The 26,414-nt window shown below is 42.9% G+C and overlaps 1 protein-coding gene across 4 annotated transcripts in view; it reads right to left on the bottom strand.

Moving 5' to 3' along the window:
* EXD2 (exonuclease 3'-5' domain containing 2) overlaps positions 1-26,414 on the bottom strand; it is a 62,613-nt gene that overhangs the window by 26,171 nt on the left and 10,028 nt on the right. For all 4 annotated transcript variants that reach the window (XR_013600835.1, XM_078659459.1, XM_078659460.1 and 1 more), the window contains exons 2-3: positions 24,459-24,796; positions 8,405-8,661 (exon numbers count right to left, since the gene is read on the bottom strand). Coding sequence is in view for 3 of the 4 variants with exons in the window: in XM_078659459.1 (XP_078515585.1) it covers positions 8,405-8,661; positions 24,459-24,773 (572 nt within the window). In the remaining variant the exon portion in view is untranslated. The remainder of the gene's footprint in view (positions 1-8,404; positions 8,662-24,458; positions 24,797-26,414) is intronic.

Raw genomic sequence — 26,414 nt, forward strand, 5'->3', positions numbered from 1 at the left:
TTCTCGATGCCATGAGATTTCTCTTACTAATGGCAATGTACCACCAGTGATCTATCTGCTGCCTCTTCACCCCATGTTCTTCTACCCCAAAAGATAAAACATTGTTAGGAGTGTAGCAGTGGTACAGAGGAGAAATGCCCTGCCTAACTAATAAAAACAACAATAACAAGCATTTACAATGCAACGGTTTCGCCTTTGACAAAGTTACAGCTATTGGCATTGTACATGACACATTGTTTATTTAAGTGTTGGTTTTGAAAACAGATAAATAAATGGCATTGTCATTTACAATGTCCATAGCTTAATCTTTCGCAAATGCGAGACCTATTGCATTTGCACCCACACATTTGAAAACAGATAAATAAATGGCATTGTCATTTACAATGTCCATAGCTTAATCTTTCGCAAATGCGAGACCTATTGCATTTGCACCCACACACACACAGCCACACGCACACAGAGCCACACACAGAGCCCCCCCCCCCCACACGTTCCTAAGAGAAGACCAAAACATGCCAGAGAAGTCTATAACATCACTGGTACTCGGTATTGGTAAGTGGTACCAAACCCAAATTTTAGGGTCAAAAGTAACAGAAGGCAGACAAATCACTGTTTTACTATGAATGTGTATAGTCGAAAAACACAGCGTGTAGTGAAATTTCAATAGTTAAGATGCAGTGTAGAGAGGACTAGGCAGAATGGGGTGCACACAAACTAAAACAAAGGTGCTTATTAGGGAAAGGTTGTGTGTGAACACATGTATAAATGTGCACTACAATTAGTATAGGTGATAGCAGATGGCGCGCTGAAGAGCTCATGGGCGCCTATCAACTGTGGAGATAATGCGGAGCCGTAGGGCATGGGCACTCACTGGGTACGTCAGTTGATTAATGCCAGGAAGAAGGCAGGTTCCATTTTTTTTAATTTTTTTTTATTTTTTTATTTTTAAGAAAGACCTTTATTCGTCCAATGCACAGTGTACACATCTGCATTGCTTACAACCCAGTCGGGCCAGCTGCAGTCAGCGGAGTTCAGAGCATATCAAGAGAATAAACACAGCTTCAAGCCCGGCAACCCTGGGGTCCAGCAGCGTATAACAACATTTCACATTACATCATGACGTGTACATCGTCAGTGTTCAGCATGTGTGCGGTCTATGGGTTTTTCAGCATGGCTGCAGTGGTTCTAGGTGGGTGCGCTGAAACTACCCCTATCCGTGTCTGTAACGATGATCGTGTCCGTCGCTACCAATGCTTATCGGTTGCGAGTATTCCTATGAGGGTCGGCAGTAGGACAGGCGTATCATCGTGTGAAGGAGCATGGAGGGTGTTTAGCGACTTAAGGTGAATGGGGCGTGTAACCTCCATGTGTGTCCGCATCAGCGGGGAGAAGTGTACTGCGCCTCAGTGCCCATGTGGGGTGTCCATTCCTCGGCCGCTACACCCGAGGGTGTCCTGTGACGTGCAATGATATAAAGCATGGAGTTGTGTGCGTATGGACATGGTCTAACAGAGGATGAACTCAGAGCAACAACCAACTATAAAACAGGGGGGACAAGGGTTTCGCGGGAGGTGGGATGGGGTAGGTGTGTGTAGAGTTCGCCATAGCGCCTGGTAGGTAGAAGCCCGTGTTAGTATGCCAACCGCGTCTCGCGGGGTAGGCAGGCGGGGGGGGGGCCGGGGCCCAGGGGAGCGCGTGTCGTCCGTGGAGCAAGGCCATTAGTGGGGGGGGTCTTCTGAGCGGTCGGAGGGTGCGACGGCGCGGCGTATTGCCCGGGCCGTCACCGCCGTTGTCAGGTGGCGGCGAGTCATCGGGATTGGGATGGGTGGTGGCAGTATGAAACATGAAAAACCGCAGTCAGACAGTGTGCCGAGACCGATGGCAATAGGAGGTCATATGGAATGTCAAGTGTAATCAGAGTGGCGCCATATCAGGAAAGGGGGGGGACTGGGAGTGCATATGTCTTCACGTGATTCCCTGTTCCACACATTTCTGCAGGAAGGAGTGTAGTATGCCCTCCCATTGGTGTGCAATGGGGAACTTCCTGAGCCCCGCCGTTTCCTCCCGCTGTAGAACAGTGTTCAGCGCGCGCCCAATTAGTCAGTGACAAGCACCAGTGTCGGAGGTGAGTGGGTATGGCAGCCTTCCATCTCTTGGTGAGCAGTCGTTTGGCCGTGATAAGTCCGAGGTCCCAGAATCTAGCTTGGACTCTATTTAGGTGAGTGCGTTTATATAGTCCCAGTATACAGGCTTCCCATGTGTTCGGTACAGGTTCCCCAGTACAGTGTCTGAGTATCTTAGTCACACCTTCCCAATACTGCTGTAGGGCGGGGCAGAGCCATAGCATGTGAAGGAGATCCGCGCCTATGAGGGAACAGCGGCCGCAGGCAGTGTCAGTTACAGAGAAGTATTTATTTATGTTATTAGGGGTGAGGTATGCACGGTGTAGGATATAAAATTGTATGATTTTAAAACGGGGGCTGCGGGGGATGTTCACTGGGCCAGCGAGGATCATGACCCATTCCTTGTCCGTCCAGTCCCGCAAGAAGGCAGGTTCCATATAGCAATTGCAGGACATCTTCCTGTGTGGTAATGCTCTTACACTAACCTCTGGAGGCAATGGTCAACTGAGAGCCAAGTACACCCCCTGAATTAATGATACACCCTAAAAACAGGGATTTCCCTGTGCCACCCACCCTTGGCTAACTCCGTACCCGAGGTAAACGGAACCATCGCTGGGCCTGAACTTATTTGGTACCGAGGACAGCAAGATTGCTGAATAATGCTTAAATGACCAGTCCAAACCAACTGTATCCCTTCAGTCATTTTAGTTCCCTTATCCATTCTATCCACCATTCCAACCGACAAATGGTTACTACCAGGTTGCCGTTATCAATCCATAATTCTTGACATAGAGTATCATTTGTATTTGCTTGGGTCCTTTCACCCCCGAAGAGGAGGGCATCTTGGTGGTGAAAACCAGATGCTTATTCTTCCAACTGAATGGTGCTATTTGTCCCCCTCCGCAAGATGCAAGGCTAAGCGTACCCAGTGGGAATTGCACCTGTTGTATGGGTTATGTTGCACACTGCACCGACATATGTGGACGAGAACGCCAAAATTATATCAACCATGAAATGTTTTGCCTGAGGGCTGAAACAACCATCCCAACCGGTAAGGGGTCACTAAGAAATGTTTTGCCTGAGAGCTGAAACCACCATCCCAACTGGTAAGGGGTCACTACCAGGTTGCCGAAGCCCATATATATTCATGACATATTTACACTGTGCACTTTAAGCCCCAACGGGGCATGTTGGCGCTGAATAAATAAGGCCAACTGAATGGCGTTATATTGTCCGCCTCTGCCAAGTGGGAGGGCTAAGTGTACATGGCCGGGAAATGAATCCGTGAACAAGAGGTGAACCAGTGAGCAAGAGGTTGATCCCCGGGCTGTGCCATGAATGCGTTACTCCACTAATCCCCCCAACCCAGCAACAGAACCAGTGTTTTAATTAATTTATTAGATAAAACGTGTTGATGGCTTGACTAGTACATTTGGAATCATTAGTGGACATACACTCGTACGTACCTTAGCCCATGCTCCAGATTTAAAAATTCCCCACACAGTAAAATATAGACAAAAAGGGGGATAAGCATTGTCGTATAATAACGCATCAAGTAAACTAGAATGATTTATGAGCCCATGGGGAAGATTAATTATGCACTATAGAAGTGCCATTACATTTGTTGAAGTACTAACCCAGAACTGTGCTTCACACACCATTAAAATGAATAAACCCAGACTGCGCTTGAAACACACGGTTGGCTGCCCACAAAGTGCGGCGTGCCATTTAAAAATTCCAGGCATCTTACATAGGCCTAAAGAACCCACAGACCCATCCGTTCCGCACAAAATGGCCATTCCCTACGATGCCTAAAAGGACCTGTAATCGAAAAATCGTGCGCTACTTCTTGTGCCCCTAAATAACCAAGCTAGAAGTGCGGGAATGCAGATTGCGCAAACCGCTCCTCCCCTTTAGATGTTTGTGTCAGCACGCTAACTTAAGTACTCATCATACCGCAATAGCTGTGGGACACTGTGACCATAGTCCCCGAGTCTTGAATAAAGAAAAGTTCTAATCCCCCAGACCAGTGTAACCAGCCTCCCCAGTGAACACGTGACCCACTAGGTAAGAAGTCAAGCAACAAAATATCCTGCTCACGTGCCAGTGCTAAATGGAGACTGACCCACGCTGAACTTTTGTTTCAAATTAGCGCAGAAAATTACCGAAACCCATTTTACAAGAAATCCACCTTGCCAACCATGTTCCCCTTCATCTTCACAGACAGGGAAACCTCCAGTAAGGCGCTATAACAATCTTCGTGAATGCAGTGGTTAAGCAAGTGAACGCACTGTGGAGACTTCAAACTGTATATAAATGCTGTTTATACCGGAAGGCTAGAGGCTCATGTTGCTTTCGCTTGCTATAAGTTCATTGAAGCAGTGTCAATACACATCTGCGTAGGTGTAGAATCGCATCCCAAAGTGTGCTTGAAAGCAACGTGTGGCCCAGAATGAAAGTTATTATGTATACACGAGTACGCTCTACGGAAACACCACCTGCTATTTACAAAGTGCAGAGGAGTTAAATGGGTAAAATATGGCTGTGAAACAAACCCCACCTTTCAAATAAATGTAGCGCACATTAGACAGTAACCAGACGCAACGGGGTATGAGAAAACATGTTTTTCAAAAGAGTGTCACCCGATGGCGCCCATGTGATCACACGGAATCCACAACACACTACCTCTGAAGTTACAGCGCAGAAGAACAGCGAAAATATGACAGCAAGCGCTTCATTGAAAAGACCTCATTCTTCAAACTTCTGCCATTCTGGGTGAATCCTGACCCCGAGTATAGTAATGCCTACACCCCAGTGAGAATTAGGAGAAACATGATTTTATGTCCCTAGTCTTAGGTGAAGAGGCACCCCGCAAAAACATTTACCGCCCCTCCCACCAGCCAGGGCTCGGCTCCTCATTTTTGCAGCAACCTCAGATGAGCGAGGTGCCTCCCCCTCATGTGGCAGCTGGAGGCCTCACACCGCGAGCTGCATCTCTCCTGTAACGGCACAGCCCCCACTCCGGTGCGGCCCCTTAAACCACCGCGCGCTTTGGGACACGTTTAGACGGAATATTTTAAAGGTATTCTGTACATAATAGTTCGCTATGCGCCACATTCAGACGGAATATTTTAAAGTGTTCTGCACATATGAACCAGCTTTAGCCATAAAGATAACAGTTAGCAACGCAGTGCTCATCAACTTTGTTTAATGCCTCGCACCGCTGTGGGAAAGAGGCGCGTCCCCCACCTATGGCAGCTGGATGCCTCGCCCACCCCGCCACATTTCTTCCAGAAAGGCGCGGCCCCTTAAACTTAAAAAGACATGATTCATATATATGTAAACCGACACGCACTCCATGGGGGAGCGTGCTCTGCGAACCAGGCGTGGCCTCCACTCCGGCGCGTAAACCTTCATCCTACCAAGACATTATTTAATCATCTATGTCGACCAGAACTCCATAATTGAGCGCCGTGAGAATGAGGCGCGGCCCCGCCTATGGCAGCTGGATGACTCGCCTGCCGCACTGCAAATCTTCCAGCACGGAGCAGCCTCTTAAACTTCCAAAGTCATTTTTCATTTACATCTACCGACACGAACTCCACAGGGGAGCACCCCTCTGTGAACCAGGCGTGTCCCCCGCATATGACTGCGAGGTGCTCAATACAATTATTGTAAAGTAACCTCGATCTGAAAGAACGACTCGCACACAAACTCAGTCTAAAAAAAAAAACAAGATCATTTTGGGATTCGGGGGCGGGATTCGGGGGCGTGTTTGTGTGTTTTTCGTGCTCTCCCCTTCCCATTGGCTGGAAGGTAAAATTCCAGCCAATGGGAAGAGGAGAGGGCGGGACTTAAAAAACACACGGAAACGCCCCCGAATCGCGTCAAGGCGGGCCCTGAACTCAGTGACGCTCCTCTCCTCCAATGGCTGGCCAGCATTTACGAGGCCAGCCAATGGAGAAGAGGGGCGTGTTCAGGCCCCCATACTACTAACAAAAGATTTCGGCTCCGCTCACCCACTGCTTACGCAGTGGGACGGTAGCCGAAAGCTAAAAAGACAAGGAAAGGAGAAGGGCCACAATATGGATCCAGGTCAGAGAACCTATACCCGGTTTTGTTTCCGGATGGTAGTCAGCTACACAGGACTACCTCCCATCCCCCAAAAACCATGTCCCCGTTGCCTGCGGTCATTCACAGAAATAAGATTTACAGAAAGGACAGCGGAGGATAAAAAAAAGTGAAACAAAACAGGAGCACTGACAGGGATTACACGGAGGGAAATACACCAATATAGTTCATGCATGTTGGAAATTTGCCCTCTCTACAGGTGCACCCTATTTTGTTTCTGCCAAGCACTCCTTCTTTCAACATGGTAGAATTGGTATATGCCTGAATGGCATATTTAACTTTCTAACAAGTCCCTTATATATGGTACAAAGGTGTATCCATGGCCTATTAGTTAAATGTCACAAGTGGACTGCAGGACCAATTGTGCCATCGACAACAGTGACAAATGCAAACATGACTGCTAGCCTGCCACCATAAACCTGACTGGGCAGGTTTTAATGGCAAATTCAATGTATCAAAATAATTCCATTTGACAGGCCTAACCTTCCTTTTAAATATTTATAAGTGACCCCTAAGTAGGCCTTTTTGCTCCTAGGGCAGGGTGTGCGGTATTTAAAAGTAGGACATGTAAAAATGAATGCTAAACATGTAATTATGGTGAAAAAGCCCTATATACTAATTCACTGTAGCAGGGTTGGCTGTTCCATAGAAAAGCACTGGGATACAATATTAAGTTTAATGAATGTTATCAGCAAGAAAGTAGTAGCTTTTTGGATTGTTTTATATTTTGCATTATAAGCCCAATACACCGGTGAAGTGAGATTTGTAATAACTTTTTTGGAAAGATGACCTTTATAAGATTACCTTTTCTCTGCCCGATATCCCTGAAAGCTAAATATGTATTTTGTTCTCCCACGTCTGTCAGCCAGTAATTAGCATTTCACTATTTGTTTATTGTGTGTGATATTGCTAGCAGGACAGGGACATAAGGCTGTGGGTGTGAGAAAGTGTTGCGGTGCTCTTGACAGGATGGCCTATGAACTGGGCCTAAGGACTAGATTAATTGCAGAGCCCTACCTTGTCACAAGCAGATGTAGCTAACACCCAGGCTTGCACCTCTGTTGTGTCCCCCCCATCCCCACAGACTGGCCTCCATCAGTATGAGCCTCTTGTTGACATTAATGTGAGGCATCTCTGAGCACCGTCGGAACACGCCTGGAGAAGGACTGAACCTGCTGCTTTGCCTGAGACGAGCCTAAATGGCTAGACATGCTATCCCTCTTGTACCCAGGATAAAGAAGTGAACTCATAATGCTGACCTCTTGTTAAAGTCAACGGGACAAAACAAGCTACAAGAAGCCTTTTCTTGCAATTGCCCAGCTGACCAGTGGTAACTGGACCTTGACTAGACCTTCCCCACTAGCCTCTGTCTGCCACCCTGTGGCCTTAATCATTTAATAATAAATGGAAGCTGTTCCAGAGGGTGGGCGATGGAACTGAGGACGCCCTTCCATCCATAATTGGCTCCTCTGAGATCCTGGGGGTTGCTTCAGAAACATACTCCTGTGGTGAATTCGGACTTCGAGGACAAACGTACATACAGATTGGAGGTTTGTAATATTGGTGTGATTTTGTTTATTAAATTTCACTCCATGGGTTCCAATTTGTTTTGGGATATTCATTGTTTTACATTTCGACTTTAATTACTGCTTCTGTACTGCATGAATACTTAACACATTGCCTCTAAGTTTAGCCTATTTTCTCTGTACCAAAGCTACGAGGGGGCTGCTCTCAAGTTAATTTATTGACTTTAAGGGTTCACCCTGACAAAAATTGTGATTATTATCTGAGGTGAGGATTTACCCCCTCAACTAATAAGCACATTTCTCACAGTGCCCTGTGAGACTTCCACAGTGAAAAAAACACAAGAATCGCTCCTAATACATAGCTGACTGCGCCCCAGCCCTAAAATTCCTACAGAGTTGGTACCTTTTGGGAAATCTCATGTTTTCTTAAATACTAGCCTGTCTCTAGCTATTACCATGGATCAGACAATAATCGGCCCACCATTCAGTTCACTTTACGCTTTGTCACAGTTCCAAATTCACTCAATTTGATTCCACTATGCTCAACCCGAGCACTTACAAGCTGAAACCAGTTTCCCGGCCTTTCACTTTGTGACGGTTTCTGTAGATGGTACAAACACAAACCTGTTCCTCATAGCCAGGTACCGAAGGTCTACTGTCCCGTTGACTGAGAGGCCGTAGTCGTGAAGCAGTTTACACGCATCCTCACGACATCCAACTCCAACTTTCAAGACACTGCCATCTGCCAAAAGACTCAATAAAGTTTTCGGGATGGGTGTGGTGCCGGAGGTCAGTTGGGGCAAACGAATAAGGACACAACGCCCACTATGGGATGCCAATTGGAGTAGAGAGACAGGGCTTGATCTTCCTTCTGCAGACACCTTCAAGCGAAGCAAAGATTAGATTAATAAAGGTCTTAAACAAGGGACATCTTATAGATTTCAATTAATCGCCAACCGAGACGAGGAATATTCAATTCAAATGCAAGTGAAAGGCATAAAAAAAAATATATATATATATATATATATATATATATATATATATATATATATATATATATATATAAAATGTAAAGGCATCACTTACAAAATGTAGATATACTTAGTTCAACACAACCTTAGCTAGGAAATGAACCTCTGGACAAATACAAGTATCTGAATCAATCTGTCGCATGGCCATGGTGTATCAGCTATAGCTTCCACAAAACTACTGTTGGAAGTACTCTCAGTTTAACTAAGAGTTTTAAAAGCTTTGCACCAGCCTCAGTGAACTTCAGATAAGACTGAAGATAGTCAAACACCAGGACTCTTATTTTCTTTAACAGTGATAAGATTTGATATTAACTTTTAAATTCAAATGACAGCAAATTGTCTCTTCACGAGTCTCTTTAGCATGCCTCGACCCAGGCAGATTACAGACATACAGGCCAAACCATCCTCACACCCATGCGACGTTATTTTCTCTTCTTCTTTACCATTCAGTAACTTTGCCATCCAATTAATTTGTCATTCAACCCCCCACATAGCTCTCTCACTGGGGTGTTGGGTCCCTTAATAAAAAGGACTTCAGCACCTCTCTTACCTTATTGTCATTTACGTTCCTGGTGCAGAAGTGCCAGGACCTTCACTTATCCGCATTACCCCAACCATCCCAAGTTCTTAGGTACAATTAGCATTTTCATTGTTGTGACATCACATTTTATTCACAGCGATGGGTGATGGTTGTGGAGCACCCATGGAGAAGTGAGATGCTGGTAAGAGGATGAATAAAACCCTACCAAAATACAACCCTAAGTTCTCCAGCTTACAAACTGATCTCTCTACAGCAAATTCCATACCTAGATGACCAGCACTGCTAATAAATCTAGAATACATAAATAGGATTGTTTATTAAAGTCTTCATTACAGCTCAAACTGTTTTCTACCGGTGGAAGCGCTGTGAGGCTTTTGGATCCATTGCTTTCTGTCAGCAGCAGCCCTAAATCCTCAGCAGCCCCAAATCCTCCTCCTTCTCTGTCAGGCAGCAAGGGATTTGTTCTACCCTACCCCCAAAAATCATGAGTCAACACATGGCCTTGGTCATTCTCATGTATAAATCATCAAGGCAAGCTGTGGTGCAGGGGACTCAGGGCTCTTCACCTTCAACCATTCAGATATCATCATCATTAAGCAGCAGTATCGGCTCTAAGGGTTAAAGAAGATTCAAGTATATAAAAGCCCCTTTAATAAATACCAGAAACATATTTTAGTTTAATTACAATCTGGGGGAGCATCTTTCATTTCTTTAGCTACAATAGGATCTCTCTTAGGTTACTGATCTCCTGTTTCTCTCGAATTGTGGTGTGTTTCACTTTGCATCCCAGTTCCTTTCCAGACTCATAACAAAAGATTTAATAACCCTTTCCCATTTAAGCTAGTGATTTCCTATTAAAGCTAATTATTTTTCAGGTTGAACCTTCACTCACAGACCAGCTGCTTCTACTGCTGGAGAAACCTACATTAGACCGCGATGACCTCACCAACTACCGCTCCATCACTGACCTACTTTTCAACGGCAAGATCATTGCCTAAGAACTAGCAAAGCCAGTACGCCTTGCCTTTTGGACAAATTGGCTTTGCCAATGCATTCTGCCAATGCTGTTCAGCACAGGAAAAAAACGGAAGAATGAACAAGGTGCATGCACGCGTGGTCATGCCTACAGCGTGACGTGGGGTGTCATTTTCCTTATTTTATTTTCCGTTCCAAGATGGTGGGCGCCACTTCGATCAGTAAATAGAAAAAGATTTTTCACCTTTCAAAATAGACATATAAAAAGGACTGCAGTGGTGGAGATGCAAAGGAGAAGGAGGTGGGGAGGGTGGATCAAGGGAGGAGGGGAGAAATTGCAATAAAGAGAGCAACAAAGGACTGATTAGAACCTCTTGAGGGAGAGACCAAAACAGAGTAGAGCATGATGGAGTTTGAAGGGGGAGGTACACAAGAGAGAAAGGGAGCAGCACATGAGCAAAAGAGAACCGCGAGTATTTGGCAGAGGGAGAAGCGAGAGAGAAAGATGGAAAACACATGCACTCTCGTGGAGTGCTTAACTAAAAAGAAAAAGGTTTACTTCCTAACAGTGAGCAGTGTATGGATCTAGATTAAAGAATCAAAGCAATGTTAAGGAGGCTATGCACCAAGAGAAGAACAAACACAAGAAGAAGGCAAGCCATCAAATAAGAAGTAAGCAAATGAGTGTGACAATAATGCCCACCAATGGTAAGCAACAGGTGGTTTGTAAGACCACTATAAGTTCACAGTAGATCTGTCACACCCAAACAGTTTGCGCCGTCTGGTAGGCAAGACCTAAAAATCAGTCTACACTTAATTCCAAGATAACTTTAATGCTAACCATCTCGGGTATGACTACCAATCTGACTTCAGACCACACTGCAGCAAGGAGACAGCTATCGTAGAATATGCCCTCCTGACTACAGATGTAGATGACCCCTGACTCGTTATATTGCTGGACCTCTCCGCTTCCTTCAACACAGAAAACTATTCAACGTTCATTCACAGCCTGGCGTCTCAAATGGGATTCGCATCCAATGTCCTTCGCTGGTTCTCAATTGACACCAGTATGTTCACATGGGCACCAATCAACTGTGGAGTCCCTTAGGGTTGTATATAGTCTTCTGTCATCTTTAACCTCTACATTGAGCCTCTCAGGGCTCTCCTCACAGATTATAGCATCAACATTCAACAATATTTCAATGAAACACAACTCAGCCTGAAAGTCTCCTAGGCTCCAGACATGCTACGCCTCAAGCACTACCTGCACTTTATCCAGAACTGCATGTCCAGTGTCTTCCTGAACCACCAAGACAAAATACAAGCAAAAAATTGTACAGATTAGCTTAAAGACCTGAACCTGGACTGCTTTGAACCCCAACTTTTACTGAATGCCAAGTCACTTTGAATGACCGTGAACACCACCTCCTCCTCAAGGAACACAGTGCCAAAAAGACACAAGACAGCCTGCTACCAGCTCTTTCTTCTAAAAATATGAAATCATTTCTTCCGGATAGATTTCATAACTTTTGTTCAGGCTATCCTATCAGGATCCTCTCTTGTCAGGATGTTGGTGATGCCCTGCTATATGGTCTCCGATAGTCCACACTGGCACCCCTTAAGGGCATTCTAAATGCTGCAGCATGTCTCATCCAGGGCCGGAAGAAATTAGATCCCATTAGCCCCATGCTGATGAAACTCCTTTGGCTTCACAAGCCTGCATCATTTACAAAGTCATCATCACCAGCACCCTGGTTTATCTCAAGTACAAGCTCAGTCTGTGGTGATTCTCAGCATAAATGCAGCCAGGCCACAATCAGACTGAAGTCTAAAACAGGCAACAAGCATTTTCCATCTTTGTACCCAGGATCTGAAACAACATCCCCATATTCATAAGAACCGCCCCAACGCTGCTCCAATGTAATAAAATGTAGAAGACACACCTCTTTTAAAGTACACTAAGTCACAATGCAGTAAACGTTCTACAACTCGCCATCTGCTCTATCAATCGTTGACTGCATGCTTACCTTTGACTCTGTACAGCACTACGCTGCCCTTTTTGACTAGAATCGCACTACACAAATACCATACACACAGACACACGTTGCATATCTATTTTCATTCAATCAGTGTATATGGAATAGGGACAAAACTGAAACCTGACTCGAGAGAGCAGCAGGCTTGCTAAAGTAGCCATAGTTCATTCTTTGCTTCCAAGTCAGACCCAAGTCCTCAGGCTATACAAAGCGTACAGCCTCCTAGCACTTTATGCACCTCTGTTGAGCAGAGGCCAACTGGTTTCAAAGCTGCGTGCCTGGTTTGGGGCGATGCCTAGTCTGCATCACACTCTGCACTGGGGCAAATCATGCAACATCTTCTACCAACAAACCATCTAACTTTTCATCTTCTGGCTGAACTTACAGATGTCTGTCACACAAGCCACATCCATCCGATGTATTACACCCATTAACTCTAACTCTCAGCATTCTTACGGACGCCATCTGCAGCCCAGAATGGAACATGCGTTAGCATGAAGGGACTACAGGCCCCGACAACAAGGCAATGAAAGGTATATAAATGTAAGACCTGAAAACAATATCTAGATCATGAACGTTGGGTTAAACATATGAAATGGAGCGGAGCAGGAATGGCCAATATGGCATCCAGAGACCTGTAGAGCTCTTGAACCATCACCGAGATCCTGCAGCCTCCTACCCAATGAAACAAGACCTGGTGGGGAACTTTATACACCCCAGTCTCACCAAAACAGTCAAAAAGCTAGAGGAACGTTGCTGCCATGGGCCCTGATGGAGAACAAGATGACAGTTAAGGGGCCGTGTTGTGAGGAGAGGAACCCAGGTACATGCAGCCAGGAACGCCACAGGGGTGAGCAAACACTTAGCAAGGAAGTGAGCGACAGCTGTTGCGCAGTGCCAGTTGAAGACAGCAGCCCATCACTAGCCGGGAATGCAATGGGATCATTGGCAGCCTTACTCCTGAGGAAGCAAGCACTAAATGTTAGCGGTAGATGCAGTTCAGGCTCTGTGGAGGTATGGGGAACAAGTACTGAAGCACTACAGTGAAGCGGTGAGCAATAGAAAACTCTAGGCGGGGGAGGTCGTAGTCCCAAATGTTCCTGCAAGAGAGAAGAGTGGCTCAATGGTTAGAGCGGCAGACCCTGATGCAGAGGTCTAGCCCGGGACCAGGGTTCAATTCCCCGCCTCGGTGGGTCTTGGGCTCAAAAATTCCACGGACCTGATAATTCTCGCCTCGGTGCCTATTCCAATCATGGAGTCCCACTCTGCAACTCTGGGCAATAGCTTGCTTAATCTCCACAACGGCCCCCACAACGCTAAGGATGCCTGGCCTCCACCTTGGGGGTGCCCAGGAGTGGACACCTCACAGGGAAAGCCAGGATGGGTTCCACAGCGGTATTCGTACAAGCGCCTGGAGACCCTTGCGGGTGAGTAGTGCGCTATACAAGTATCAATTTACATTTACAGCAGTAAAAGGGGATCCCAAGTAAGGTGCCTGGAGTAGAGCCGGAGTAGCAATCGAAAGTCCGGCAGTGACTGGCCATCGGAGGCTGTTCCGACACACATTGATCTGGGTAACAGTGAGAGGGAATCCGGGGGAGGATCCATGGAGGTGAGAAGCCCCACTGAAGCAAGGTTGGGTGATGGCTACCTCTGTCATGGGATCATGACAGACATCCCCCCAGCCCCTATAAGAGTGTTCCCGAGCTTCAGATTCCCTTCACAGTGGAGGAGTAGGGATGCATAAGACCTGGCCCACGGGACCCTGCATGTGGACGACTCAGTCATTAGTAGAAATATTATTAAAGGTCTACTGGAGTCATGCCACATAGAGGTCCTGTATTACGGAAATGCAGTTGGGAAGGGACCTGTAGAAAAAGAAAGGGAAAGTTACCCTCCTAAAAAATCTCATACATAATAATGGAGTCCCTGTGTCAAAAAGACCTCCTGGAGCACCACCCAGGACACTGATAATACATATACTAAACTACAGAAATAAACCATTGGCACGATGCATTAAGGTTTTCCTGGACTAAACCAGAGTCGTACAACAACAACAAAGGAAATAATTTATGGGGGTGAAACAAAAGCTCCCAGCATTGAATATCTGATATAGGTTTCAGTTCTCCGTGAGGCACAGGGTTAAGGTCGATTTGCAGATAGCTGTGTCTGAAATGGGGTGGCAAAGTGAGCTAAAGACTGATGATGGATTCAACCCAGATCTGTGACTGGGGGGTGAGTGTCTGAAGAGTTTCAGCGCTCTGTCCTTGTGTTTGCTTTGTGCGCCCTAAGTTGGCAGGGTATGCCCAGCCGTGGGTCCCTTGCTCCCTTTGCCACTGGATTCAAGCTATCCTGGCTGATGAGGGGGGTTACCCCAAAACCGGTCATAGGATGCTCATTCAGGTCCAGGGTAGACCTGGCTTGGCAGTTCGGTCTGGACTGTTACCCTGAGGCACAGGGTCAAGACTATTTTGCACATGGCTCGGTCTGAACTGGGGTGGCAAAGTGAGCTAAAGTGAGCTAAAGACTGATGATGGATTCAACCCAGATCTGTGACTGGGGAGTGAGTGTCTGAAGAGTTTCAGCGCTCTGTCCATCATCTCCTTGTGTTTGCTTTGTGCGCCCTAAGTTGGCAGGGTATGCCCAGCCGTGGGTCCCTTGCTCACTTTGCCACTGGATTCAAGCTACCCTGGCTGATGAGGGGTGTTACGCCAAAACCAGTCATAGGATGCTCATTCAGGTCCAGGGTAGACCTGGCTTGGCAGTTCGGTCTGGACTGTTACCCTGAGGCACAGGGTCAAGACTGTTTTGCACATGCTCGGTCTGAACTGGAGTGGCAAAATGAGCTAAAGAACGATCATGGATTCAACCCAGATCTGTGACTTGGGGTGAGTGCCTGAAAAGTTTCAGCACTCTGTCCATCATCTCCTTGTGTCCATTTCTCCATCAGACTGAAAGTGATCTTTCAAATCAAAACAATTTTTTGAGAGAGACGAGAAGTTGCACAGGAATGGGCATAAGAAAAGTATTCGCTCAAAGGGAAAGGAAAAAAGTACTAGCCACCATAGCGGCAAACAGAAAAAACAGATGGCATACAAGAAAATACCACAGAATAACATACTCCTAATCCATGCTTAACAAAAAAGAAACTTTTGCCTGATCATGAAACGACCCACTCTCTAAAACTATAGACTCAGACTACTCCTAGGGACCGGCAGACAGAAAGACCACCGACTGTAAGGACTCACCTGCATCAAATAAACCACTAAACCATGTTATGAACTCCCACGAGATATAAGAAACCGATGAAAGCATTATCAGCTGGTACTATCATAAAGAAGATATAGGTACCAAATGGGGATGCAAGGAAGAAACATGTGACTCAAATGATGAGACAAAATAATTGTTTCATGCCAATGTACTTCTTCTATCTATGGGAAGAACATCCATATCAATGCAGGATCAAGATGGCACCAACGCACTCTGGAGATCCATATTATCTCCATCTAAGTTTGATATTCTGAATTTGTCCATAGTGTAAAGATAGGCAGTGAACTAATATTATTGTAAACTTCTTTATTAGCAATTGTTTACAGGCGATACTAAACAAACGGCCAGCACATTTTTCGTGGAAGCCCCCTTTGTCAAGGCTCAAGTCGTCGTAGCATATTCCATTTTGTGTATGGTTGCCCGAAACATGTAAATCTTAAGCATCACATGAGTGACTATTCTAGATTAAAAATATATATATATTTTAAAAAAATCTGTAACATTCCACTCAACAAAAATAAGAACAGACCCGGCTGTTTTGGGACAGTTGGAAGTTGAAAACATATAAATGATAAATGTCTATGTACGCCGGAATTACAGATTGAAATGATACAAATCAAAGAGCGGCTGCTGTTGGACTTCTCATGTGCACTTATACTAGACAGATTAATTAAAAAGCAGACGGGCAAACTTAAATGTGCTTAATTTTGAGACCGTGCCCAAAGCCTTGGGACTTTGTGGCATTTGGAGAACACATAATAATAACACCAGTTATTCATACTATTCAATCACCCGCAACTCCAACTCAAGGACAGAGTAACCAATTCAGAGATTTAGGATACTAAATATCTAGCAAGGGGCACCTTTGATCAAGGCCCACTTATGGTAACATTGAACACACATAACATCATGGAGGCTTACAGACCCAGACAGAGCATATATAAAATCTGACTACAGACACAGAAAACAAACCACATTTTCCAAAAGCACAGGCACAGTAGAAAGTGCAGAAACACACTGGAATGCTTACACATCCATGATGAGAGAGAAGTTAACATGAGGAGAAGTGGGATATATCTGAGAAAGGATAAAGCCAACTAACAATGTAGGGCAAGAATTATTGCAACTAGAGAGAGAGAGACTATAGACAACATCTCACTGAGGGGGAGGAGACTGATGCAGGCTAAGAGAGATTAAATCAAGGCGAAAACTACAGATGCTATTAAAACATTACCTCAGTAGACAGAGGAGCCTGTATGAAACCGGAGAGAAGGCTGGAAAACTCCTGGTGTGGTTAAATGGCCACAAGAAACAACAAAGATATGTAAGAGAGTTGCTAATGGCAGTTGGTTGCAGCTTAACCTTTGAGGACCATCAACAAGATTTCTATAAATCTAAAACATCACAAAGTTTAGTAGAGTTAATACAATTTATCCAAAATTGCCCCACCAAAAAAGACAGTATAAGGGCAAAGACAAAAACTAGAGGAAGAAATTACTTAGGATAATAATTGAGAGGGCAAAGACACACAGTTACAAGTTGGAAAATTCCTGGCCTCAACATACTCCAGATGGAGACAAAAAAAAGTCAATAATTAAGCAATTACATGACATGTTTCCAGAGGGTGCTGTCAGCAGACTTAGGATCTGCCACACTAGCAAGGATTCAAAAAAAGGAAATCCTACAGACGCATGCATACCATAATCACTCAACATCACTGCTGAAATCCTGGTGAAAATACCTAATTATGTCAAGTAAAGAAATAACAGAGTGAGATGTGCAGACTAATTGGGCTAAAGCAGCTTTTGGCAGCAGCTACTAAAGTAAAGGAGCAGATTGCTGTGGTGTCATTGAACACCAATAAAGCATTTGATCCATTACATGGACCTTCCTGATCCTGAAAGAAATTCCAGGTCTGGGGTATATTGCTCTACAAAACAAACCATGGCAAGAGTAAGGATCAATGGGACTTGGGCGAGGAACATATCAATATCCAGAGGGAATCATCAAGTATGCCCCATTATCCCCGAAGCTGATCGCCATCACAACAGAACTCCTAGCCAAAGAGATACTAAAAATGAAATAATAATGAAATACCAGTATTTGTAAAGCGCACAGCTACCTCCGAAGTGGTGTCCCGGCACTGTGGGCCCTCGGGAAGATTAAGCAAGCTATTGTCCAGAGTCACATGGTGCTGGGCTAACCTGCCGCCGGCACCGGGGATCGAACCGTGAACCCTGTAGTCCGGAGTCAGGCACCCTGGCCGCTGCGACACACCTCTTCCACAAAAAAAAGAAGCCCAACTGAGGGGATGGGCCTGGGAGGAGGATTGGGATGAAAGAAATTCATCATATGAAGATGACATTATATATATCTAGCAGACCCAGATTGGGGGCATATTGTCACAGCCTGGAACACTATGCTTATGGAATTCAATGAATTAGCTGAAAAGAACTCCCCACCCTCACCATCCCAAGCTTCACGGCTCCTAGTTCCCGAATAACTCCGGGGACCTATAGCAACCCCAGCCATTGTCTTCGCACTGCCATATACCTTCTTGGTTGCTAGTTCAACCTCACCTCTAATGCCCTCACATTACCCTCTTCCCCCTTGTTGCATTGAAATATGCCAGAGGTCATACTCCTCGCCGACCAGTGGCTGTTCCCAAGCCCGGGCCCCCTCCTCCCATGCAACATTCTCTGGTCCGTAAAACCCCCAATTCTGTTAAGCATTATTCTACCACCATCGCTCATGTCCACCTACACCCTCCCTCCTGCCCCCCAGTTACTCCTTCCCCATTTTTAAACACAATCCCATTCTCAGCCTTCCACGTTTGTTGCAGATGCTCTGTACGTTACCACCTATTGGGCTTCTCTCATCCTACTGAGACAAGCAGGGAGACAATAAGCCACAGGGACACTTTAAGCAGCAGCAGGCAACAGAATGATTCTGACACAACTTAATATGAGCTAGTACACAGCTTTTTTAAGCCTACAGAACGACACACAAGCCGAAACAGACCTCCTGACGGTACCAGTTATTTACCTTTCAAATGGATGGTAAGCTGCCGTATCTTGTATACTTGTGCTTCATGTACCGAAATTGCAATGTTTCTCATAGATATGCTGCTTGTTCTGGTCTCTATCCTGCTATGTCAAAGCTGTCAAAGCTTAATAAAAACCAAATCGTTGCCAAAAATATAGCAGACCCAGAAAACGTTTTGGCCAGGCTAAAGCAATTATTCGATATAAGAACTACTCAGAAGAAATCATTAATATTCCAAAAGGGAGGATGGATCCCAGAGAACTAAGTTCCAATGTCCCTTAAAGTAAAATATAGCCATTTCAACTACAAGGGGAAATGGGTAACATAAGAGGATCCCACACACACAGATAATCGGGACCTCTTATGAAAGAAGTTTGAAAAACACTGGCGGAACCTCCCCTGTTGTTGCCAATGGTAAGGGCGGCAATATACAAAATGACTGCATTACCCCTGTCTATATACATATATTACAGAATACCCGATCAAATCCACCAAAGCTTTTTGAAAGTGTCTCCAAGAACCTCCATGATTATCGGACTAGGACAAAGACATGGACTAGTGTATGGCTACTGAAAAGGTAATCTATAAGGAAGAGGTTGTCTAAAGAAATGCAAAAAATATGGGCAAACTGAGAAGCAAATATAAACAGGAACTAGACCATTTTCATATCCCTTTCACATTCCCTTCTCCAGCCTCCTTCATCTTAAAAGTGAATCACACAAACACGTGCACAACCAGGGAATTCAGACAAAATATCGAGTTACAGAAATATTGAGTTTTTAATATCACGACACAAAAATATTGTTGTAAAAAATATTGCTGACCAGAATATTGATTATGGTAAGAAATATAGTTTTTAAAATATCTTTCTGTGTTTAAATAATATTTTACGTGTATATGTTTTATTTTGTTTGTGTAATTGTTGGTAATGTTTTTAAATCTAGTTTATAATTTTAAGTTATTTATATTTTTACATTTAACTTTAAAATAGTAATCTATAGTGTCATAGCGGGTTGTGAGGTTTGAGGGATACAATGTGGGAAGATAATTAAGTAAAATGTATTTAAATATTTTTAATTAATATTCATTATTCATTTTATTATTAAGTATATTATTTGTGCAAATATTGTTCTATGTAATTTTTTAGGAGTGGGTTGTTGGGTTTGTAGGGGGATAGGGTGGGAAGGTAACTAAATTACTTATTAGTTATTGATAAATTATTAATTAATGTTTAAGTAATTACGTAAATGTGCAATTATTAAAACATTTGAATGTATATCTATGTTAAATGTGTGACTAGCGTAATGAAATAATTAATAAACAACTTTTTCATTATATTAATTATTTAAAATATGTATAATTATTTTAATTGTTTATTTAATGTATATATTTAATGTTATGTGAATAGTGTTATACATTTTTTTTAAATACTTGTATTAAAATAAGGTATTGATATTGAATAGCTTTATATATTGCACATATGCCCTATGGCGTCTTGGCGCCCGAATCAGCCAGAAAAACATACACCGAGGCAGGAGCTTATATAATAGGATATCTTAGCGAAAGGTATATGTTTTAGGTGAAGTACTTTCCCTACTGTTGCGGTGACAGGAGGGGTAAAATGTACTATTCCCATTCCTTTCTCTACTGTTACACAGACTGGAGTGGGAATATTACATTTTACCCCTTCTGAGTCCAACTCTTTCCCTACTGTTGCACAGACAGGAGTGGAAATAGTACATGTTTACCTCTCCTGAGTCCAATTCTTTCCCTACTGTTCTACCAACTGGAGTAGTAATATTAAACTTTACCCCACCCGAGTCCACACTTTCCCTACTGTGCACAAACTGGAGTGGAAATAATATATGTATTATTTCTAGAAAATGTATAGCTTTGTTTATATTGTTTAAAATTATGATTATGTTTGTGTATTTTAAATGATTGTTCTTAATTAGCAATATTTATACAGTAAATACAGTAATGTGTATTTTGTTTACTTTTTTAATGTGTAATGAAACTGGTACATGTTTTTAAAAAAATCTGCATTTGTTATTTTAAATGTATTGTGTGTGTGAGTATATATATATATATATATATATATACATACATACATACATACATATATATATATATATATATATATATATATATACACACACACACACACCCACCCACACTTTTTATAATATTACATTTTAAAATAAATTGGTAAATAATATAAATGAAAATTATTTAAAATTGTAATAAGTTTCACATATATTTGTAAATAAACGTGTGTTAAAATAATGATATATTTATACATATTTTTTATACTACTTAAATATATCTAATTTACATTCTATTACTGTTACATATTAATATATTTAATAATTACAATTTTTAATTATATATTTAAAAAAACAATATTTATGTATTTTTCGATATTAGTGTACAATTATATTTTTATCATTTGAATTATAAGTATTGGATTCCAATATTTTTGTGTTCAATATTTTGACTCGATATTTTTAACTATATAATACACAAAAGAACAGACCAGTGTATTATATATTGACAGTAGGGGTATGAACAGACAGGTCGTAAAAGATTCCCCTCGACCCCCCACACACCTGTTTTGTATTGTAATCGATATTTTTAACCACAATATTTTGGGTGTCGATATTTTTTCAGTGAACCACTACTCTTATAATGAAAATTTATGATTGTATTTATGTGGATATTATGCTGCAAAATGCTAATAATATATTTTTTAAGTATACAATAAATTGTAGTTAGCAGGAGGATAGGTGTCAACCTGACTGATGAGAAGCTTACCAAATAATGAGAAAGGTTTGCTACTTTAGATTATGTCAATATACACATAACATTTGCATAATTGTATCACATGGAGTAAACTATTGTGAGATGCTTCTCCTTTATGAGAATACACATGAAGTTTATTTAAGAGTGAGGAATGACGCAAACTGAAGAGTTAAAAGCAGGTAAAACCTGAAAGAGGTAAAGTAAATGAAAAAGAAAGATGCTGCCCAGTCGTAAGTAAAATGCATAAAAATACTACCACAAGTAATAGCTAATGAAGCCAAAAGAAGGGTTCCTAAAGGAGGTGGGTACACAGATACTACATCCGTGCCCAGCCCTAAGTTGTGTGCAATTCACCTAGCGAGAAGACACCCCATGTACAAAACCAATACAAATCCCATGTGGTTAGAAGACAGTGAGGACCCAATGAAAGGAAGCAAATTTCCTATACAGAATAAAATACTAGTTAAGCGATTTGGAAAGACTTTCCAGCCAAGCGCCAGAGGGGCATACAGTGCACATTTGAGAGCTGCTTCCACAAAAGAGCCAAGATATACTTACATTTAATTATTCTATTTGGCACTCACTTTAGATAGGTAATGATTATTCTTAAATTCCCCAAAGGACCTCTTGGACCAACTTTGAAAAACACTGCTATCACTGAATCCACTGTCTGCAAGTCATCAACAATTAATGTTCAGATAACGTCCTCTAAGTGTCACTGAAGTAAGAATCATTGGCATTTAATCAAAAGGCACTATGAGCCAGATTACGAGTTTGGCAGCCGACCGCCGGACCACAGCAGTGTGCGGTCCTAAGAAGACCGCCGCTGCGGAGGTCTCCCGCCCTCTGGCGGTGAATCTGATGGCGGTGTCTATTTTTTCATGTGTCAATGCAGGTGTGTATTTTTTTACTGCAATGTACACATCTGCATGACACGTGAAAAAATACCTACTACCAGTACTTTCTCATTGCTGGAATCTGGACTACATGTGCCCAGTCCAGTCAATAGGTAAATAGTACAAAACTGACTTTCCTGGATTTCTGTGCCAAAAGGTTCATATTCTTCAGGGTCAAGATGTGGCTATGAAGGGGAGCCCTGGAGGGAGGTATCCATGTCGATGGCTGAACGGAGGAAACGAAAATGGGCGAGTATGCATCCCAAGTCCTTCGATTACGCCGATTGTGAGCAGGCGGTCCCACTGCCACGGTCAGCTCATCGGAAAGCCAAATTGTAAATCGGATGGCTGTGAATGTCTCTGTACTGCCCTATGACAGCTGCTTTTACCTGACCAACGTTGAAGCGGTTGGCAAATTGCTGGCGATGTCCTGGCAGTCTTCCATTCAGCAACCCGCCAAACTCTCAAAACGGCGGGCAGACCATAAATCAGATGCCACAGCGGCAGTCAAACCATAATCGAACCCTATATTTCTGACCATGAGATCTTGGATCCCTAAAACTCTCTTCTTGAGCGGGGCTAACATAAATGTGTTATCAGCATTTGTCCACATCACACTACCTCTTTTACCGCTGGGAATTAATTCCTTGTTCTGCTACTATGTGCACACTGGGCTTCCTTTCTGCAGTTTTGTTCAACATTACAACCAGCCTATTCTGTGTGAAAATCAAGCCCACAAAAATAAAGAATGAAACATGTAGGTTTCAAAAACACTTCCCATCTACTGTAGAACTTAGTAAACGACTTTTCTAACACCAGTGCTCATATATTTTAAGGTTAATGCTGGATGGTGAGATTAGCTACATGTAAATATACCTAAAGGATTTTAAGTCTTTATTTTTGCATTTAATATTTTTATCTTTTTTGGCTTTTATTAACTGTCTAGAACACTACCTGAAAGCCTGTGCTTAGAATAAGGAACAGATATATTTGGGTGTCGGCAAGTTAACTAACATCAGGGTGCATCGCTCACAAGGTCTTCACTCTTTCAATGACATGGATTATTCCCTGTGAACTTAACTCGACTAAAGGAGCAGGCCTTCATGGAATTTCTTCATTCATCACAGTACTCTTTGTAGTTTCAGTTTTGATCAGTATAGTTAGGTCACATACTTCCTACATTCATTTAGGTAGAGTCCCTATATCCAGTCAGGAAATAGGAAGGAGTGAATGTCTGGGTGAAATAGGGAAGTCTAAAGAGTGCCATATGCTCTCAGAATGGATAGAATATTCCTAAATGGGATTGTCCAGAAGTGGAGGGTATTTGTGAGAAATCGCCTCTGGTCATGAAGGCAAACATTTCACAACAGGCCACGGACAGTCGGTTACTTGTTAATTGAGCCTTTTATGCTCTACTGAGCAGTTGCATCACTCATCTGTAGGACCAGTACATAAGAAATGAACCCATCAAATAAATGTAGGATTGTCTGCAAGCCTTTCTGCATGCTGGGTCTTACATCTTTAAACCCAGATTCCTCCAATATCGCTGAACCGTACCTTGTCAGGAAACATTGTGGCGTGTTGTAGGCACGTAATGGACCCATAAAATGGGTGATTTAGGAATCCTGGTGCTCACCCACACTGCACTAGTATCTATTGCAATAGTTCTATTCCAGCGTTGCTTTAAAAAGGGGAGAATGTCAACCCTACATCCCCTAATAAACCCTAAGGTTTCATAATCAGAAAACCAAGCCTTTAGGCACACGCAAATTAAATACACATTTGTCATAAGTATTCTCCAGATTGCCTCTTTTGATACGAACGGACTTGGCAATCTGAAGAATACTTATGACAAATGTGGATTTAATTTGCCTCTGCTTAAAGGCTTGGATATCACGGTATGTACGCAATGACACTTCAGAACTACACTACTCCATCGTCATAATTACAATACACTGCTCCAACACCTTCTGGGTACAGAGTGTCATCTAGTGCACCTTTAAAAGAACTAAAAGAAAAATCAAGAAGACATTTACAGTAGACAACCAGCAGACTTTCTAAATTGCATACTGTCCAACTTACCCACTCACAGTCCATACCGAGGACAGCGACCTCCTCCAGTTCCTGCTGCAGAAAAGGCCAGACCTGCTCCCATTGCTCCTCCTGAGAAACGATGACGGGCTGAAAACCGAGTATCCTCTCCAGTAAGTGAACTGCGGAGAGGTCTTCTGCTGCACTCTGTTTCCCGTCGTCTGGCCCTTGAACCGTGACCTGATGATTAGTATTGTGGCTAATCCGCTCTTTTCGGCGCTTGGATACCTTCCACAAGACAACGCAACCAACAGCAACTCCAACCAAAGTAGCAGCGGTCAATGTAACTGTTGCTTGCTTGGGCATTTCCTTACACCGCTACCTAAACACTGGAGAAGAAAATTTGAAATAATGTAAAGTTAGACCTATTGCACTTCAATAAAACCTAATGTTATTTTATTGTAATTTTTTTTAATCGATATGCCACAAGAGAGCTCTAAAAAGTAAGCGCCAAAGCCCAATCTCCTACAGAGTCTTGACAAATGGTATCTGATCTTAAATTGTAACCAATGCTTCCCACTTTCCTACCCCAGATATTTTCAAGTTAAACGTTGACCCCTTTTTTGGTCTGTGCCACACTTGCTGCAAAGTCAGTTGTTCCATTAAGAACCTTTTCTGTACAAAAATGTGTGTTCTGTCGATACTTCTGAAGTATCTCCCCTGAATATATCTACTTTATCACCGCTAGTACACATCTACTAAGTAGGTAGCCTGTTGTACTGTATATAATAATAATTCTGAACATGGATCTTGATTAAATGATCATCCATGTGCTATTATCTTTCTTTCCGCCCCCAAATTAATTAACACGTCACCCAAACTACATTTATTTTAGCTTAGTCAATATGTGAGAGGTCTGAACAAGGTCTAAGCTAGTAAATTCAAGGCAGAAGAATGAAACGTCTTCTCTTGCCTTAAAGAGCTCGCTGGACGTCTACAAAATCTTCTCGGACTGGGTATTTTCAGCCACACACTCGCCATCAAACACAGATTCTTGTGAGAATTTCAAGAGCATGGATTTCCTCCTTGCTGTTGGTAAGGACAATCATAAGGAATATTGTTGCTAAATGCTAGAACTAAAATGTGCTTAGTTCAGGCACTCCCCACCTCTGCAGCTTCACACTTGCACTCTAAAATTAATTTCCTACGTTTGTTAGATAACCAATTGCGTTAAATGCTTTTTTCGGAGACAATTGACCCATAACAAAATCTACCCTCAAATCATTCAGAATCGACAAATTCTCAAAGATCAGAAATGTGAATGCATCGCTTATTAACCATTCCTCGTTACAATGCTGGCAAAAATTGTATTTAGAGTGACTTTCATTAAGCAAAATCAGATAGCAGCTTGCAAATCATTCTGTACCACTACGGATACTTCTACTCGCCTTGGTTGAGCAAAGTTAGACTACCTCGGAAATAGTGTCAGCATTCTAGCATTTTGCCTCTCTTGAGAAGTCTTATCTTTTCGACTTCCAATTGCCTCTACGACTACACAATTTACGTAAAGTACAATTCACTCATTGGCTGTAAAGCAAGGGCACAATATCTGTGTTTAAACCAACTGAAACACTGAAGTAAGACAATCTATGTAGGAACAGGCAACGCATGCTCACCCCAAAATGAGCAATTACCTTAATTCTTCCACATCAAACCCACATGCTTGTCAAACGCATCTTTTAGAACACTAGTTTCAGAATAATTTATTTTAGGATTATTGAACAGTGGCTGAATATAAGGATGTGATGCATGTTGTTACCTAACTGCTGTCAAATCAATTTTACACTGTACTGCAGTCCAATGTTAAAATGGACAGATATATTCATGATTTTTTTTACTAATGTGTTCGGTAGGAGAAAAGTACCAAGCGTAGCAAATATACAATTTAAAAAGAAGGAACACTAGAATGCCCCTTTCTTTAGTCCATTATGGGTCCTAACCAGAAAT

This window comes from Lissotriton helveticus, chromosome 9 (assembly GCF_964261635.1).
Source record: "Lissotriton helveticus chromosome 9, aLisHel1.1, whole genome shotgun sequence".
NCBI classification, from domain to species: domain Eukaryota; kingdom Metazoa; phylum Chordata; class Amphibia; order Caudata; family Salamandridae; genus Lissotriton; species Lissotriton helveticus.